The sequence below is a fragment of the Danaus plexippus genome, chromosome 8 (assembly GCF_018135715.1).
Source record: "Danaus plexippus chromosome 8, MEX_DaPlex, whole genome shotgun sequence".
Classification (NCBI taxonomy): Eukaryota; Metazoa; Arthropoda; class Insecta; order Lepidoptera; family Nymphalidae; genus Danaus; species Danaus plexippus.
Genome location: NC_083542.1, coordinates 896,065 through 916,890, shown reverse-complemented (window position 1 = coordinate 916,890; position 20,826 = coordinate 896,065). Strand labels below are relative to the sequence as shown.

General features: G+C 32.7%; 1 protein-coding gene and 1 non-coding gene across 2 annotated transcripts; both read left to right on the top strand.

Moving 5' to 3' along the window:
- Positions 1–1,181: 1,181 nt before the first annotated feature.
- LOC116774203 (uncharacterized) lies at positions 1,182–20,769 on the top strand. The gene is made up of 13 exons (XM_061521193.1): positions 1,182–1,322; positions 1,678–2,618; positions 2,890–3,022; positions 15,136–15,267; positions 15,340–15,679; positions 15,867–16,086; positions 16,294–16,468; positions 16,548–16,675; positions 16,752–16,934; positions 17,035–17,362; positions 17,538–17,669; positions 17,929–19,464; positions 19,611–20,769. Exons 1-13 carry the CDS (start codon positions 1,309–1,311, stop codon positions 19,750–19,752), a joined length of 4,404 nt encoding a protein of 1,467 aa, XP_061377177.1. The 5' UTR covers positions 1,182–1,308; the 3' UTR covers positions 19,753–20,769.
- On the top strand, positions 10,993–11,065 carry Trnar-ucu (transfer RNA arginine (anticodon UCU)). The gene has a single exon. It is a non-coding gene; the product is annotated as a tRNA-Arg (tRNA).
- Positions 20,770–20,826: the final 57 nt, after the last annotated feature.

Here is a 20,826-nt window from a genome sequence, read left to right as displayed (position 1 = left end):
CGTTTCGTACTAATAATTTAATTAATATTCTACGAGCAAAGCAAAGTATCGTCACTAGTCAATGTGGGTTAAAGGATTATGACACGCCGTAGCCTTATGGTGTCCACGAGGTAAGTTTAAAACGTGATGTATTTACGTAACGCTACACAAACTACGTGATATCTACGTGACATTCGCGTCATACAAGTTTAGGAGGTTCAATTACAATACGAACAGTTGTTCTTATAAGTAATTATACCACCAGAGTATACGGTTATAACATAGCATAGGTTTGGCAATCGAATGATTGAGTTATACAATATATATATATATATATATAACATTATACAGAATACAAGAAACTGGTCATCACGTGGTGTGGATAATAAAAAAGATATTCAGCTTCAAATAATACTATCTTCTGGGTCATAACTTATTGAGACATATGACTAGAGTTAATACACTAAATCGGGGAATTTTATAAGATTTTTAATTAACGCCTTCAGCCATAACTCCTGCAGGCTGTTGTACTCATTGATACATTCGTAAGTAGAGCTTGATTGAATTTCTTGCATGCATCAAAATATATGAAGCAAGCCGACGAACAAAAAACTTCAATACAATGATGTTTTTGCTGTTTCGCAAGGTCTTTCACCGATGAACGAAATCGTTGCTGTCCGGTCTGAGACGCCTCTAATAATTATACGCCTCTGACGACCGAGACGCTGTTACACCGTACACTATTATAACATATAAATACACAAAATATATACCATACGCTTGTAAGAAACGAAATATATTTTAATCTTATACTACATTTATTTTATTACATCCTAATTACTAAGCTGACTTAGAGCTAAAATCTAAAAGTGGGACTGCAAATTAATTTATTAAGATTAATTCTAATAAGGCTTACAAAGAACACGTTTGCAAAAATTAAAAGATAAATCTGTATGTGTTTAATTCGAACCTGTTGTCTGAATCGTCGGTGTGCAGAGCGGCCGAGAGCCCATTTCGCTGCAAAACAAGCAAGCCGTGGTCATCGCTCGGAGCAAGGTCTCCTAACTGTACTCTCAGCTCCTCTTATGTAACCAGGTAGTAACATCTCGCCCGCCCTGGACACCACTCGAGGGACATATAGCAGACATAAAACGTAAAGTAACAAATAAAAGAGGGACTGTCGATATCGAACCAGTTTTTTACGGGATCAGTGACTTCATATTCGCCAGTACTTGTCTTAATTTGGGAGTGGAAACAATTTTTACAGCTGTATCTGTATAAGATTTATTTTTGAATTGATATAACGAAAACGGTGATGTTCTAGCAGCTATGGATAGATACAGGTCAGTGAAAAATATCTCTATGCATGGATTAATAATAATCGCAAAGTTCATAGCACTTTAGTAGAAATTATGTGACACAGGTGACATTTAATTTACTAATGAATTACTTGACAAGCGCCCGTCACGCAATAGACACGTACATAATATTTTATCACAGCTTTCCCTATTTTATAAAACAAAATCTTGATGTATAAATTAAGAGCAGTAAAAGGCAAATACTTTCTATCGAATTTCTAAGTTCCAACAAATCTCGTATGACCTTAAGTGAATACCTATTTACTTTCTTAACTTCCATGACTTTTGTTTATTATTTTATATTAATTTTTAAAAAATTATATTCATTTTCTATCGATAGGCATAAAAACATAATCATCGTCTTGTTTATATTAATCACCGCTGATTGCAAGACAACCAACAGCAAATCGGATGTTGAAAACACAACACACAACTGTCCCTTCACGAGAATCATCGAAGACATTTTCAATACTAAAAGAACGCCATCAAATGCACCGTACTGGAAGGAGAGAGACGCCGAGCTGTTCGTTAACGCGACAAGCTTCTTTGAATCGAACCAAAATATAAGCAAATCCATTCAAGAGGAGCTAGTCAATGACATAATAGCTTCTATCAAACGAATCAAAGCAAATCTGTCAACATCTGACGACAATAATAAGCTCAACGAAGCGATAATTATAGCACCCGAACATAACGAAGACAATCATCATACGGACAAAAAAGTGACTCAAATAAAGAGTGGTATAGAGGACAAAACTGATATTCAAATGTCCGAATCAAAACAAAATAAAGAACAAAGGATCACGAAACAAACAGAGAAGCCTGACAGAAATACCTTTGTTGAAGTATTGACTATAGAACCTAACAACACGAAGTCTAACACGTATTCAATTTTAGATGTCCTAAAAAATCTGATGCCCAAACTGAACGCATCGATATCGAAGGATCTTCAGAGCATCACCATCATAGAGAAAAATCAAAATAAAAACCTCTCCGTGTCCGAAACGAAAAACGTGTCGACAATAGTTATTAAGTACTGCGATAAAGATAACTTGACGGAGACCATTAACACGGGGGACGATGAAAACAAAGGCGACGTTAAAACATTGATTGGACATGATGATAGTGATGATGAAGAGGATTATGGAGAAATAGCCGATGATAAGAGCTATAACAGAAGTCTCACAGAGAGCAGGAAAGATATATTGGAAGCTGCGAAATATGGAATGGAGAAAATGCATGAACTGTATGGTGTGTTAGAGCCAAAACTCTATTCTATGGGTGAGTTTACAATGAACATTATGCAGTCAACAGACACTCAATTGACTTAACAGTATTAAACATTTAAAAATTAGAATTACTACATAATAAAATGCCCCTATCATCTTTTATGGTTATAAACGAGAGTTATATATTAAGTATCTAACGTTTTGTACAAGGGCGTTACGCAGATAGGCAATTTTAAACAAAATATTTTTACACCGTATATCATCAAAAATCAAGTCGAAAAAGCAATGCCTCTATATAGGTAGTAAATAAATTTAAACACCAGGTCTCGTATTGGACGAAAAGGACCCAGCACGTTACGTGGCTGCCTTTAATGCGCCATCAGAGAACGCGGACAATTACGCCAAGTATGGATACGCGTCTCTCCAGGCATCGGCGAGGTTCAGGGAACTAGCCAGGTGAGAACTTAAAATATGATAAAGAAACCGATAGCGCAGAACTACATCTATATGATCACGTGTAGCAATTAGGTCGTTAAATAGGTTCGTTTCAAATTGATTAGGTAGGGAGAGGAGCTTGGACGGTTGAGGTGAGCGTTTAACGCGCGTTAGATAGGGGCCCCTTGAACTTACACCTGGGTCGAAAGTCCCAGGCTCTGTTGAAGCTTCTCTCCCTACAACGCGCACGGTGAATCCATTGAATGCTGAGAGGTTTCCTCTCATTAACATTTAAAAGTCATGACCATTTCCGCAACGTTTCGCAACATCCTAAGTGGAGACCTAAAGATATGGAAATGGCATAAGCTAGTCAAACATCCAGGTCGTGTTGTGATTAGAGGACATCAATTTAATTGCACTTAAAAAGGTTAACTGGAAGAATCTCATTATACTACTAAAATAATTCACAAGCAAATTTTATCACAACGCGATCTTTATAATTTTTATCTCGTTCAAAGTATATATACATTGTGAAAAAATATCCTATTATAAAGACGATAATCTGTGCTTGTATCGCTTAAACAAATAACTTTTGAATAAATAACCTGCGTTAATAAAGATATCAAACCTGTTTGAAGTGTTTAAGGGACAAAATACTTGAATATTAAGCGGTGCCTAAATACGATGGTACTTTTCCTTGACCTTTAGACAATCTACTTTCAAATATTCAAATATTTCCAATGTACTTAATACTTAAAGATATGTAAGTAAGCAAGCTTACTAAAAACATAACTAAGTCTAATTGAAATGAGACTTTATAATATTATACTACGTTTACATTCTCGCCTCGTACCTCGTCTTGCGCTTCGTCTCATATCACAGCTCGCAGATCCGGACGCGAGCGCTCCGAGGCGCGAGACAAGACGCGAGGCGAGCCGCAAGCGACTATTTACACACTCACCTTGTACCTCGTCTCGCGACTCGGACGCGAGCGTAAATACCGTATTGAATGTAGGTATACAATACAAATTACAATAGAACAATGAAGGTAATAAATAAGAGGGTCATTATAACTTATTTACTGAAATACTTTATATACTTAGTATATAGATATTACGTAAAAATCGTAACTTAAATGTAGCGTCTCAGAATCTCAGATAGTATTCGGAGAGCTATGTACATATTTACAAGACTTTTCTACTTGTTCTTAAATAATTTAAATTTAATTAGTTAAATAATTGATTTACATTGAAGTCTAATAAAAATTAAATGAGAGTGAGCTAAGAGGTTAACTTAATTGAAAATAACTTTAAAGTTTTTTACATACACCTGATCACGCAAAAAATATATCAAAAGAAAACTAGATTAGAAGTATTTCTATTTGAAACTTGTCATTTCACGCAGCTTCAAGTTAGCTCGTGACGACTGTAGAAAAAGCTATTAGGAGAACAATCGCAGGTTCAATATAAAAACAATTTTAAAACGATAGTGCAACAAAATAAATCACGTGGAATATATGATGATTTTTATTAGTTCTAAATAATTTTCAAATAAAATAAACACGAGGTTTTTGGAAATGAAAATCAGGATGTTATTCAATCAACATTCATCTGAAGGAAGGTGCAATATGGGAATCTTATTATTAAATTCGAGTAAAAGTATACTATTTAGTAATAGTTTAAATGAAACTAATATATTTCGGATATACTACGCAGATTTTATTATTTCAAAAATCTAAATAATTTTTAAAATAATAAAATCCGCGTAGTATATCCGAAATATATTAGTTTCATTTAAATGAATAAAACTCGCGAAAATCTCAGATCTCATTATTTAGTAATAGTTTAATTTCATAATTTAAATTTTACATGTATATATATATGTATATATATACATAATATAATATATGTATATATATACATATATATATATATATATACAGTAATTAAGACGCTATAAATACAACAATGGCTTCAAACTCATTTCAATGCGCGAACATTCCCTTACAATGTCAAATTGCACAATTGACAGTGAATTTCAAGTTAATTTACAATCTAGACACGAAAATATGGCGTCCCGTAGCAATACAGAACAGAATTTTGATGTCAGTGTCACATCTGCAAAGGTTGTGTCCGATATAAATTAAAAAAAACATATAAATAATTACATATAAAGACTTAAACTTATATTTTGATCGTTTAATATTTTGGATTACTTTGTTTTTTATCTTAAGGTATTTGTAATTTCAATCAATTAACAGTTAGTGAATTAAGCCAAATGTCTCAACGTTCAGTGAAGCGAGAAATCGAAAACGTTGCGTTCATCGTTTATTTGATATAAGAAATCATCACAGACGACAACACTGTTAGTTTTTAAATTGGGAAATGTATTATTAATTACATTTTTATGTAGCTATTAAAATGCTTTCGTTATAGAACAACACTATCGGACTAAACAAGCGAACTTACCAAATCTAATAGGTACTTTATAATGTCCAACGAATTATCCAATCCAATAAAATTTCTTTGGACTAATAAAACCTTATATCTACGAACATACAAACACATAAATATGTAATATTAAACTTCCCATGAAGTGAACTATAATCATCGACAGTTCAATCCTTCTTTTTAAAACAAATAAGATTTTTATCTTAGCATACGACTGTATAAGTTGATTTATTTAGCAAAAAAATAATAATAATTCATAAGTATACCAATCTGTAACAGCTGGACTATATTTAATCAAAATATATCACTATCAACAATAAGCATCAGTTTTACGGAGTTATTGTTATTATAATAACAAGATAATTAACTAAAGATTTTTATCAAATATCCCAGCATTATTTTTTTGGAAAAATACATCAGTACTGTAACATTTGCTTCAAAACAGTACAGCATTAAAAGGTGCTTATAAGACCTTCGTTAGAATCCAATTTATATCACAAACTAATTTTCTGTAATACGAAATTTAGAAAAAATGCATTTAAGACAAGGCTAAAGTCTCCTACTTCTAGATAGTTTTGATTTTGAACCGAACCTAAAAACAATGATCTATTTTGATCTACAGAAATTGGTATCCGCAGTTAAATGACCGAGGTCAATACATTTAACACGTTACCTAAAAATTTAAAACGTAAAATTAAATTAATAGATTATTATGTCTAGAAAAAAAAACATTAAATTAATTCTAAATGTCTTATTTTAAGGAGAACACCATTCGTATCACATTAAATTAAAAATACGTAAGAAAAGAATTATACTAATGTGTGTGTGTGTGTGTGTGTGTGTGTGTGTGTGGGTGGGTGTGTGTGTGTGTGTGTGTGTGTGTGTGTGTGTGTGTGTGTGTGTGTGTGTGTGTGTGTGTGTGTGTGTGTGTGTGTGTGTGTGTGTGTGTGTGTGTGTGTGTGTGGGTGGGTGTGTGTGTGTGTGTGTGTGTGTGTGTGTGTGGGGTGTGTGTGTGTGTGTGTGTGTGTGTGTGTGTGTGTGTGTGTGTGTGTGTAGAATGGTTCAAGTAAAGGCTTAATTGTATAACATATATATTTGACATATTATATATAACGTAGAAAGATAATTTATTTTTACAACAACATAATTTGGGTCTTTCCCGTCATCCAAAGCTCACTGCAATCAAACAAAAAAGAGGTATTTATAAATGAATGAAATAAGGCAAAAACCTGAATCAACTGTCGTAAACAACTAAACAAGCAAAGCCAGACTATACAACCTAGCGAAAGATAACTCTCCCTGTTGAAAGAAAGTGCCTCCCAGCAAATATGAGTTAATAGTCACTTTGTATCGAAAGCGTAGAAAGTTTGGCCGGTTGGCACGGATGTGAGATTTCACACAACACAACCTTGTTTATATTTATATTTACTTGTATTTAATATATTAATAACATATTAATTATTATAACAGACTCGTGCTAATTAGTTTTTAATTATATCTTTGGATAAAAAATAAAATTAAAAGTATGTTTTCCATTCTTAATTTTTTTTTTATTTCAATATTCAAACCTTGCACAAAATTCCTCAGCCGACGTACCTTAATTCTAAATAATAAAATATTGTCACTAGAATTCCGAATAAAAAATATAAAATGATTGATTAATTGAAGATATTAAAAAATATATACATATATAATAGTATTTTAAAATATAGAACAGTAAATATAAATTCATCAAAATGAAAAGAAATTAAAAATATTACATTACAATATAAATATTTTATAATAACAATAGTTACTTTATAACTTACTCCTGATACATTTCCGTGTGCGGACGGCGTATAAAATCGAAAGTGGCCAGTGAAAGTTGGACCTTGCACTTGAAAGGGAAAGCCGTGGCAATAGTTCTTATATACGCAGACGTACAAATTATAATATATATTTTTATTGAACAAAAACGTGGAACAAATCTATAAATACAAAAATCCTTTATCGACCTAACAGACAGTATTGTACGGGGATTATAAAAATATACCAAATTCAATACATAAATTATTATACTATTTATATAAAATTAATGTATTTTCGGGAACATTCGTCTGAAATTGCAATGTATATAAGACCCTAAAAAAATATATGCATAATAATCAAAAACAATACATTACTACTATCTCATACACGCATACGATCATTAGAATAGTGTTTCTAATCGGTAAATACGCAAAAAAAACCGGTTGAACTGAGACAATGCCATATTACGATTACTTATAGCAAAATTCAAGTCACCATTGTGCGGAGACAATGCTTCGTAATTTAATTGCAATGAAATTATTTTTCACTGCACACTATCTAGAAAACAATTGGAGCATTCATTAAAAACCTTAAATACTATGTAACAGAAGCTCCGGCTACGGAAATGTTAAATAACTTCTGATAAATCATATATATTTTATACCTTAATAATATCATATCTTGACCTTAAAAAAATAGTATTTAAATTATGATTAACTTTAATAACATACTTAACGCTAAACGAACAAGAAACTATGTATGCATATAACTATGAAAAGTAATTTAATTAAGCAGAATAACTTAAGAATGATTTGGGATCGTTAAATCCGAGGCTTTCTAGTGGAAGGCTGGTTATAGTTGATTCTCATCATTGTTAGCGCTAACAATGAGTTCAGTTTTTGCTTAGTCTAGAAACTGAAACGAAATTAGGTTGGTTTTATTTTAGTTAGTGTATTGTATGGAATGTATAAACTAACCATGGAGGTCTGATTAAAGAGGTTTATTAACATATTATAAATATCCTTTGTATTTTCTTGTATATATATTTCTTTAAATTACTCTGTAATCAATTCTGTTGCATCTTTAAAAAACCATTATCATTTACCGACCACTTTACTTGTAATATAATCTTAAATGACATTTTAACTGTACTGTAACAACACGAACAGATCCTCACTAACATTACAAAAGCCAGAGAGGTTAGTATAAAGTACCTAAGTCTCGGTAAATTAATGAAAATATTATTGAAAAACTTAAAGAAGTACTAATCTATACTATACTTAAAGTTTATCTCAAGTTTGAATAATTGAACTACATACAAAGCGTTTCCCGTTCTCACTAAATATCCTACGTAAACACTATAACGCGTGAGGATTTATTAAAAGAAAAACTGGTAACGCTCCGTGTGTAGTTTCATAGTGCAAACTTAGGATAAGCATATTTAGTATTGTGTGCTGACTGAAACTTTTAAAATATTATAAGAATTAAATATTCATTTTTAGAGAACATGGTCTATACTTTTTTCTTTGCTAAAGCTTAATTCACACCGGTGTTGTGGTATGTTATGCCGATGTCAACGGTTTCATTTAAAGGACGAATTATAATATAAATTTGAATTATCTTTTGAGAAAACAACTAAAGAGTTTCTTTAATGGAATAATGGATTTTTAAATTGCACTTAAGTAACCTAGCACATATTTAATATATTGTTAAATGAAATTAAAGATGTAAATAAAAAAAATAATGAATTTACATACAAATTGGACAGAACGAGATAAACGATCTATATTTTTTTTTAGTAAACGCTTTTTTTTATTTAACATTGGTTGGTTGGTTGTTACAAATGTTGCCATCATCCGTACAAACACATGTACAGTATATTCTGCCAGTGTCGTGATTTATTTAACATTAATTTCAAATGTCTCATATGAATGACAGACGTCATAAGTTATGACATTGCATACATTATATAAATGTAACGCATACCTACTCGACTTACTTGACTGAACATAAGTACACTGCGCTCAAAGTTATTAGACAGCTTACTTTCTAATATTTATATTAAAGAATAAATATGAAATTTTAATAACAGAATGAATTATGTATATAAAAACTATTTTATTTAATACTAACTTACAATGGATAAATAATTATTACGTATAAAATATATTTATGAAGAAAATTACGGATAATATATATTTTTTTTATTATTATTATTAGTATCTGAATTAATTACAGTTAATTACAATAAATATTATAGGTATAATAATAATATGAGTCTAGTGTGCTCTCGTGCTGGCAATTCCAGTGAAAGTTTCAAGCTCGCTAATTACGAGCGGTGACGTCTGCCTCTGTATATTGATTAACGCCTTCCGTGTCGCATTTAATGTTTATAGACAACAGCTTTTACGATTTTAATGTGTGTTCGTATGTTTGTTACGCAGATAGATGGCTGTAATGTTCTAAAGCCCGCCGCACTACCGTGACACATCAAAAACTTTTGCATAAGCATCACGTGACAAACGAGCATTTCCCTGTATGACAGTTAAGGAACTGTATAAAAATCGTTTCATATCGTAATACCTATTAAAAATTAATGCGATATAAAATAATATATTTCAGATAATGACTTGAATTAAGAGCGTTAAATAGACATCACTATAACGATTTTCATTACAAAATTTCATTTACCGATGAAATTGCGTTGTTCACTATAAATTTTTAAACAACACTAATTACCTACATATATCGTAAATATGAGCTTGTAAATAAATTCGTCTGAAGGATGGATAATTATTACAGCTGTTAAAAAACCTTTTCTTTCAAAATCAAATCATTAATTTAGTTGGTATACCTGATTAACTTTTTTTTAATACTACGGCTTCATTTGTATTGGAATCTTGGAATATTTTGGTAATGTAAACGTTTTTATTTGTTGGACCTGATAGACAACATCCGTTTGAGTGGGTGACGTTGACATAAATTACCTACATTTAAATCAAATTGATGGCCTCGTGACGTCACGGCACAGATAAAAACATTACTTTTTCTTCATACATCTATTTCGGAGCTAATTTAAAAAAAGTAATGAAAAATGTATACACATATCATACTATTGATATTTATAACGATTAAATACATTTTTATTTAATGAAAACACTGACTTCAGATTAAGCAGATTTTTTCAAACTGTTTGTTACGCTATGGAATATATTTACATCATTAATTAATAAAAGTAAAAATAAAAAAATATGAATTTAAAATATATGAGAAATTAATTCTAAAATACAGATTTTTCGACGCCAGAATAATTAATATAGTTATACTTAGAATCAAAAAAATAAATAAAAAAGTATCTTTAACTATTTATTTAATCACCAACTGACAAGTCATCTTGATATATGAGTAACTTGCGTAACGTCATAAAAAGTACCTAAATAGAAGTGAAAATTCAAATTCATATAATATTTGAAAGGTTACGTAACAACATTTTTAACAAGTCACCACTTTAAATGGTCGAACCGAGAATAAAAATTGTTGAATCTTTTTAAAAACGTGAAAGTTCTCGTCTATTTCGATCTCAGGTCAATGACTCGCAGATAATAAGTAAATTAGCGAATTCATATAAGGAATTATTAATGTGCCTCAAAAAGTTTAATGCAATATAATCAGTGTTCGATCAGTTAGAAACTTATAGGGTTGAAGTGCATACTGACAATTTCTTTACGTCATTTTAACTTGCTCCCTCATCCAGTCCCTGTGGCGCAGAGGATAGCGCGTTGGACTTCTAATCCAAAGGTCGTGGGTTCGATCCCCACCAGGGATGATCACCGCTCTTTTTGCCGCTCAAAAACTTCATAGAATCATAAATATGTTGTAAAAAAATCTACCTTGTTACGTAAAACCAACGCCTATGTTTTTATAGAAAGGAATTCAATAGAAAAATATAAGTACCTAACATTATAGATTTAAAGCCGTACCTTTGAATAATAAAGAAAAAGACAACTATTGTCTACCAAAAAACGGTAAAGATTGATCCGTTTAATGTAAACACAAAAAATCTGTTTTTTTTTAATATTGCTTCATTTATCCTGAGTTTATATTAACGAATAAAAATTCCGATGACATGTCAAGAGTTCCGTTTAGAAATACACTAAATTATTTTTCTTTAAAAATCTACAATACCTATACGATGACATCAAGTTAATATTCTTTAAATAAGTAAAAGAGTACTTTCTGTAAAATAAAACAATTGGATACATTTGCCTGAATAATTCATACTTTCATATAACCCAGGAACATAAGAGTCACGCTAGTTTGTGAGACGGAACGAATATGACTTCACGCGACTATCATAAAAACTGTGTGAAAAATAACGACTTCCCTCTATGATGTGATACTTTTGATATAACATTATGCAATTTACAATCAGAATCAGTTCATTGAGTTAAACTTTTCTTAAATTAAAGAGTTAAGTAGACGTCAAGGCGTAGGTCGTAAAGCACTATGCCAGTAAAAATCTTGACTTTTTCCCATCAAGACATCCGAAATGAGCGTGTCAAGAATAACTTGCAAAACTTCTAATAAAGTTTCTTTAGTAACATTACACAAAAAAATATTGAATTGATACGAAATGATCAAATTCCACCTTTAATATGCTGGTTCCATATAAGTACTTACCTCAAATTAACTTCTGATCGATTTCAGGCAATCGGATACGAACGAAGACATCACTACATAGAATTAGGCACGAATAATAGCAATAAAAAATTGCATCCATCAAAGGCCTACGTACCAATATTACGACACTATTATGTTGTGGTCAATACGATTATACAACCAGCGGAGACCAGAAAATTGCAAACATTTATTTTTTTTAACTATTTTTTTAACTGCAAGTTGAAATTACTTTATCAACATAAAATTTCCATGTCTACGAACTATATAATTAATCAATGTATGTATGAAACGAAACGCAGTCTGTTCGAACCTCACTCATTCCATAACTAAACGCCATTTATTAGTCAATGCATTATGGTTTTTAAATGTAACGTAGATTAAAAAAATGATCTCACGAATAAGCTATCCTGAATTCAACTTTCATGAATATTTTAAATGTCAGCTTTCGTTTTATAATTTGTCCGTTCCGACATCCATCATCATATTGTTAAACAATAATAAACTTATTACTTTAACGGATATTAAGAAACATTATTGTAAATATTGCAATATTTCTTGTTGCTCGATCTTCAACGTAATCCCTATGATGATTTTTGTTTTTATTAATTTGTCAATCTTTCAACAGAATAGAAACGCTCAGTAAACTTGATATTACGTCTTATAAATTACTTATCACTTAAATCAGATACAAATATTATTATGATTTCTTCATTAATAACTTAATTTAATAACATCATATAAGAAAAGTCATAAAATCTGTTAAATCTTCATTACATGTACACATTGTTTCGGATGGAATATCTGTTAAAATAAATCACTGTTAATAATAAAAGATTTTAATTAAATGTTACATAGCATTTAGTTGAATTATTTGAAGCGTTTAATAAATTTATTTTAATTATTTAACTACCATAACATCGTAATGAGCATTTATAATGATTTAAATCCAGTCATCCAAGTCTTGTTGACAAATATATTTGCGAAACCCAGAGGTAGTGGAAGTATATGAGAGCGTACAAACCTTTCCCGCGCGCAGTCCACCGCTGTCGCCATGGCGGGAGCACTGATTTGAAAACATTTTAAATAACATTCTAGTCAATTTTAATACGACTAATATGACTGAACTTGACACTATGTGACATTAATGATTCCTCCTGACAGATGACAGTGACAGTGAGTGTGACAGATGTGACTTGACTTGACTTATGGATTGACTTATTTTGACTGGATTTGACTGCCTTTTGGATGCACAGGGTAAGTTGAATTATCTTAGTTTTCCGTTTTTATACAACAATCGTTGTATTTTCAAGCTTACAAATAAAAATATTTAATAATCACAATACATACACAAAATTGTACAGTAATTTTAATATTTTTAAATGTTATTGTAATTAGGCGAAAATTTGTAAGGGAAATGGACAAAAATCAAAACTTTTTGTTAAGTTTATTTAATTGAAAAATACTATATATACAAAATTACAATAGATTTTATATTTATATCGTATTTTCTATTTTCTATAAATTGCTCTTTAAAAAAATTAAGCAAGCAATTACAAAACTTCCTTCGAAACAAGTATAAATAATTTAAAAAGTTTTGGAATAATAATGAAAAAAATTGTTTTTCACAAAGTATTTCAAATACAATGTGAGATACCATGTGCATTAGATCAAAGTAAAATACATTTTTGATAAATATTTTGCGTTCAAGTAATTCGTGGTAACCGAAACAACTTAAACCGGCTTAAATGAATAAGCCTCCTATTTATGTTAAATAAATTGCGTTTCTTTTTCTTCGTTCTATTTTTTTTTTACCAATATTACAAATATAATATTGGTAAAAAAAAACTATTTATTATTTTCATTTATTACCAATTGTATTCCATTTGTATTTTTTTTTGTGTATTTATTTTATTCATTTTAAAATATTTTTTGTTATATTATATTCATAAAATGTCATAATCGTTAATCTCGACTTTTTTATCTGATGTCTAGCAAATTAATTTTAAAAATTTAAAATCGGTACAACCAAATGATTCAAAAATTAATATCTAGCAATACGAGGCTGTAAAAAAGGTTTTAATAAAAAGCGAGTTTCATTATCACGTTTTAGAAGCGTTTTCCGCTTCTCATTCAGTACCCTGCAATAATAATATAATATGCGAAGATTAATGAGTCAAAAACTATTAATGGTACGTAAGTAGTCGGCTCATGCCACATTACATAAAAAAAAAGAAAGAGCTAAAACGTGAAAATCTTTAGCGATATAGATTTAAAAATAAAAAAATAAGTTGTAAAAGTGTTTAAATAGATGCATAGAAATTTCATCGGACAATTAGATCCGGATTGACAAGTTATTCTTTATTCAAAAATTATCGAAACATGTTTATAAAGAGGTTTTGAAAACGTTGCAAATTTTTTCCACGGGTTTCATAAAACCGGTATAACATATATGTGTGAACCGGCGGCCAAAGGAAAGTTTATTTTCACTTTCTCTGGGGTCAAACACCGAATCACAGACCGTGGATGCATTTATATACTATCACGCATCAATTATAAATAATTTGCATGACTACTTTAATGATTGACAATTTAATATTAAAAATATAAGAGAAATTCTTTTTTCATTTGAATTTATCACAAAGGTTCCATTTTATAAGTACTGTTGAGGCTTTAATATGTTTATTTTTTTATTAGTGTTACCCAATGTTACTTTCTCGCAGTAAAATTATATAAAAAGATTTATTCGCTAACGTTTAATTACAAAGCCTTGAATAGTAATTAAAAAGGACTAGTTTTACCAATTTTATATATATAGTCATTCATATACAAACATATTTCTTATAATAATTTCGTAGCCAAACATTTATGTATAACTAAAAGAAAGAAAAAAAATTACTTCGTATTTCTTTGCGTATTATTTTAAATACAAATTAACCATCTAACAAGGAAAGAAAATACTTACCGGTGTATTATAACTTGGGTGTGTTAATAACAAAACCAATAATTTATTAAATTGTAAATAAAACTTAACCTGTGTATATTTTTTATAAAAAGTACACATTATTTGTTGAATTAAAATAATACAAGAAACATTAAATCAAACGGTTTTAGAAATATCTCGCAAACCTATGCGACTTTCATAAAATATATGATGCTCTCAAGTAGCTATACCTACATTTCATTTATTTATTTTAAATGTCGCTGGTTCTTGTGCAGCGTTGACAGTGACGATCTTGAGAGTCGATCGGAAGAAAACCAGTTTCCTGATGCGAGCTCCCTGCGCCAGTCCCCACTAGTTCAACAATGTCCCCTTCGAGGCGCTCCCAAATGTCCGCCAGCATCCAAAAGGTAATACTTTTCTTGTTAGACACTATTATACATTTATATTTGATCGTTACATAGTAAAATTATATATTTTAGATATCGCACTCACGATGGTACTTGCAACAACCTGAGTCGGCCTCGCTGGGGTGCTACCATGACCCCGGTACAACGGTTCCTTCCACCAGTTTACTCCGATGGTATTCAAGCACCAAGGAAATCAATTTTCGGCTCTACCTTACCTTCAGCCAGAGAAATCAGCGCGCTGGTACACGAGGACAAGGATTCTGAAAATTCTGGAATAACGCATTTGCTCATGCAGTGGGGTCAATTTCTGGACCACGACATAACGTCTTCCTCCCAGTCCCGAGGGTTCAACGGTTCAGTGCCGCGGTGCTGCAAGGACGGAGGAAGAGACTTCATACCTCAAGAGTTCATGGTAACGTATTAAACAACATTTAAAACAAGAATATGAAATATATTGTTTCTAAGAACGATACATTACAAATCCATATACGAGGAAATAACTTGATAAAAGCTTTTTATGCTATAAATTTGCTTCATTGATGTTCTTAGTATCAATCTAAGTTTATTAAGCGATCTGTAATTGCTCGTGTGCACCTCAGCACCCGGAATGTCTTCCGATCGCCGTCCCACCCTCGGATCCCTTCTACGGTCCCCGCGGGGTTCGTTGCCTGGACTTCGTTCGATCGTCTCCGGCGCCGCGGGAGGACTGCGCCCTCGGCTGGAGGGAACAGTTCAACCACGTGTCCTCGTACATCGACGGATCACCACTTTACGCCAGCTCCGCGAGACAGTCGGACAGGTTGAGACTGTTCAGGAATGGTGAGTTGGAGCTTGTCTCATTGAAGTATAGTATTTTTACTATCAATAATAATAAACCGGAACCAATTCGTGGAGGATTTCAAACAATGAATAAAAAGCACGGTTGGTTTGAAAGGTTATGGAATACATTGAATTCATGCAAATGATAAATATGAAGTCGTAGAGATTGCATCCATATCGTTATCCATGCGTGTTTAATTTGTCCAGGTATGCTGCAGTATGGGCGGGTGCAGCAGCGCCGTCCTCTGCTGCCGGCTGAACGTGATGAGTTGTGCCGCGGGGGCGCTCTATCCACGGACTGCTTCAAGTCGGGGGACGCGCGGGTCAATGAACACCCCGGTCTCGTCGCCAAACACATCGTCTGGCTCAGACAACATAACCGGTAACTGAAGGAGCTACATCCAATATAATATCTATATAGTGTTGAAGGCTCTATTTTACTGTTCACATATTATTCGCAGAATGGCCCAGGAACTGGCGCACCTTAACCCTCACTGGAGCGATGAAAAAATTTATCAAGAAACTCGAAAAATAGTGGGAGCTATGATACAACACATTACTTACAGGGAATTCCTACCGATCGTTTTGGGTAAATTTTGGTATCTTCATAAAAATGTAATTTATTTCCAATCTGAACAATGAATATTATTTATATCTATATCCAGGTCCTGAAGTGATGCGTCTTTTTGAGCTGGAGCTTCTTCCGAAGGGCTATTTCAAGGGCTACAGCGCCAAGACCAATCCGAACCCAGCCAGTTCTTTCGGTACAGCCGCTTTCCGCTTCGGACACAGTCTGGTTCAGTCCTCGATGATGCGCTTTGATAAGTTCCACAGACCGATCAATAACAGTACGTTCTTGAGGCAATAAATAATAACTCTCTACTGCACTAAATATGTATAATTTTGATTTAATAGTGCATATCTTTAAAATCTTATCAAATTTGTCAGACGTTTCCCTCCACGCGGAGCTTACAAACCCGTCCAACATTTGGAGCGTGGGTGCCGTGGACCGGCTGCTGCTGGGGATGCTGAACCAGCACATACAGAAGAGGGACGAATTCATTACGGAAGAACTCACCAACCACTTGTTTCAAACCAATCACTTCAACTTTGGGATGGATCTGGCTGCTATTAACATCCAGCGAGGAAGAGACCACGGGGTGCCGCCGTATACCGCGTGGAGGGAGCCCTGCGGACTGACGCCCATCACGGACTTCGATGACTTAGTGAGGGTGATGCCGGCACGGGTCGTGAGGAAGTTGAAGGTGTTATACAGGTAAGGAATTTATAGTTTATATATTCTACTAATACTGGAAATTCGAAAGATTTTGAATATTTATGGAATTTTGTTGCCCTCTCATGCAAGAAGTACCGGACGGATTTTGATGAAACCTTCAAGTGACTTGATAGTCTATGATTATCACTCCATGTAAAGTGTGCTACATTCCTAGACACGTGGATGACCTGGACCTCTTCACGGGCGGCGTGTCCGAGCGCCCCGTGGCAGGCGCCCTCGTGGGGCCGGTGTTTGCATGCATCATAGCTCAACAGTTCGCAAACTTACGGAAAGGGGATCGCTTCTGGTGAGAAACGTGTCAAATAGAATAGTATCTAATAAGTAATAACCTCCCATAATTTTTAATTCACTGCCAGAGAGACAATACATTTTAGCGTCAGAAATAGTCTGAATAATAAATTAAGTTTACTCAAATAAGTATTAAATGTTAAAATTTTTATTTGTGTCAAATTATTTGACAATCTTAGCGAACCTATTTAGAATCCTAACTTACATTTTCGATGTGTATCCTCATCGATTTTTAACTTCCATATTGTTTTTTTTAGGTACGAAAATGGTGGATTCGATTCATCTTTCACTCCGGCTCAATTGCAACAGATAAGACGAATATCTCTGTCACAGGTCCTTTGTAGTACTCTGGACTCAATAGATAACATACAACCTTTCGCTTTCCTCTCACATGAAAATCCAAAAAATGACAGGATATCATGCCGTAATGGCTTACTTAACAATTTTGACCTATCCGCTTGGATCGAATTACATTCAGACTCAAATAATATTAAGAAATCTGACGAAAATCAACAGAGTTCTAAGACAAAAACCAAGCGAACAACCGTGAGACCGACCACGACAACAAAACATTCCCAAAAACTATCTCAAACTTTGACTCAACAAAAATCTGAAAAATTTAGACTTAATAATATGACAGAGACCGATGACACTGATAAAGACAAAGACAAAAACGCAGACGAAGAACCGACTGCGATCAAACCTAACGCTACAGTAGTTATAGACGATAAACTAGACTTTAGAAACAAATCACGACGCTTTACCGACTTCGACGACGAAAGAAACCCCCCGACTAGACAATACAATGACTATTATGATGACGTACAAAGCGTACAATCAGTTGTTATCAACAACATACCAAATAACAGACCAAACAGACGACCTTACATATCCGTTACTGAGAATATTGCTGACAAATACACGTATCTTATTAACTATGTTCCCCGACCGACTCACTCCTGGCGGCAGACCACTAGACGTTCTCACGATCGTGACGTTGTTAAAGTCACATATCAGACTTACGAAGACACTTACGGCCGTCCAAACAGACCTTACTTCAACAGAGACGAACTTGACAATGACTTTGAATCGCGGCAACAGAAGCCTGTGACGGAAAGCTTCCAGTCATCAGCCAGATCGATTGACAACGAAGCACCGACTCCACAGTTGAAGTTATCAACTGAGAGCTCAGTGCAGACTGAAAAAAACAGACCAATCGATACACAGACAGACAAAACTGACTCAACAACAGAAAATTTGTACAAACTTTTAACTTTTGGTTATGTAGGAACTTATAAACGAGACAAGATTGTAAATGATGACACTAAAGACTCGAAAGACAATACGAACAAACATGACTCTGGCGACCATAACGTCAGTTTAGACTTCTCGACCGTAGTAAACAATGAGACGGACGATGATGACAAACAAAACGTAAAACTTTCAACTTTCATAGTTTACGATACAGCCACTAAACCTTACCTGACCAGCTCACAGAGACCGACGAGACGTAACGATGACGAGACCACGGAAAAGAAAGACAAATATTATTTCATTCAAAACGTCTTACATAAATACTCTGAAACAAAGAGCGACGACCTCAAGAAAACGAGCAGCGGAAAAGATAAAACCAACACTGACCAATACATAGGAATCGAGGAGAGGTTAGGCAACGACAGCTTGGACGATGACGAGAGACCAATGAATGTGAGAGCGAAGATAAAATCAAGAAAACCATCGAGTTCAGCGAAAACTCCATCGGTCGCTTTTCAAATTATTCCAAGCGAAAACAAGTGAGTAAAATAATTTGAAGTAATTATTAAAATATCTTTATCTTAATTTTTATTTGAATCACCTCAGAAATGTATTTGAATGAATGTATGGAAAAATATTGGAATAATATTTCAATTCCTGTTTTAAAATGTTATGTAACTTTCAGTCCATCACAATGGGCGGTTTATGAGGAGAAAGAAGATCTTTCGGGGCAAATACCACAGATGCCAAGCATTAAGATCGACCCACACGCTCTACGGGAAGTGCCAAGACCTATGAATTTCGGTTTTAGAAAACGACACGGATAATCAAACATAATAGAAAAAAGACAACTTTATGAACAGAAATACTTCAATATGTAATGTGCATTTAAAATTGGTGTAATTAAATAAGTTTTCTATTTGTTCTAAAAAAAAACAAATACATGTGAATAAAGATGATATAGGTATTACTCGAAAATAGGTCTAGCTGACGTGATATTGTACTTATAAAAACTTACAATGACTGGATTTTACATAGAGAGACAAAACTTTTACAAATGACTAGAAAGATGACTGACATGACTTTTAGACATTAATTTTTAATGCAAAAACTTAAAATAATTTATTGGACTTGGACTTTTTCAATTAATTTATTGGACAAATACTATAGAAAAGTAAATAACAAATGATTGTAAATTTGACGGAAAACTGTATTTGGCCCATATTATGTTGAAAATATGTTTCCTATGACAAATATTTTTACGTTCTGACCAACCTTGACCAAATGACATATCAAATTGACACTGACTTCGACTTGACGATAAGTTTCTTATTTGAAATAAAATACTTGACGTAACTTTATACTGTATACAAAGAAATGAGGCCCTAGAAGTACTTACTATACTTAATTTGTCAGATTCCAATAGTATTATTTGTGTTTTTAAGAAGTGATTATAACTGACTTGACTTAAACAAAATTTGGACTCTAAACTGACTATACTATACTTATGCCGCCAGCGTTAGAACTGACTCATTAACTCTTTAATTATGATCATAATTGAATGAATGAAAACATGTCGTCAAAAGCAAACTATACTTTACTCGTCTTCTCATAAGATATATTTTAGGAAATTCTAAATAGAGGTAAACCACCGACTTTGTGTTAATAAAACGTAGCAATAATACAATTTTTTTGTCATGAATATTGTATTTAAGTACTTTGTATAAGTCATGGGACATCCATGGTAACTAATTCTTTTATAAAATGGGAAAATCTTGTTATTCTACTGAATTCTATTTATTGATATTAAAAAAAATAGAATATAATACATATTTTGAATAAAATGGTGTCTATGATTTACAATAACTTGATCTATAACAGAATATTGTTAATATTCTTTC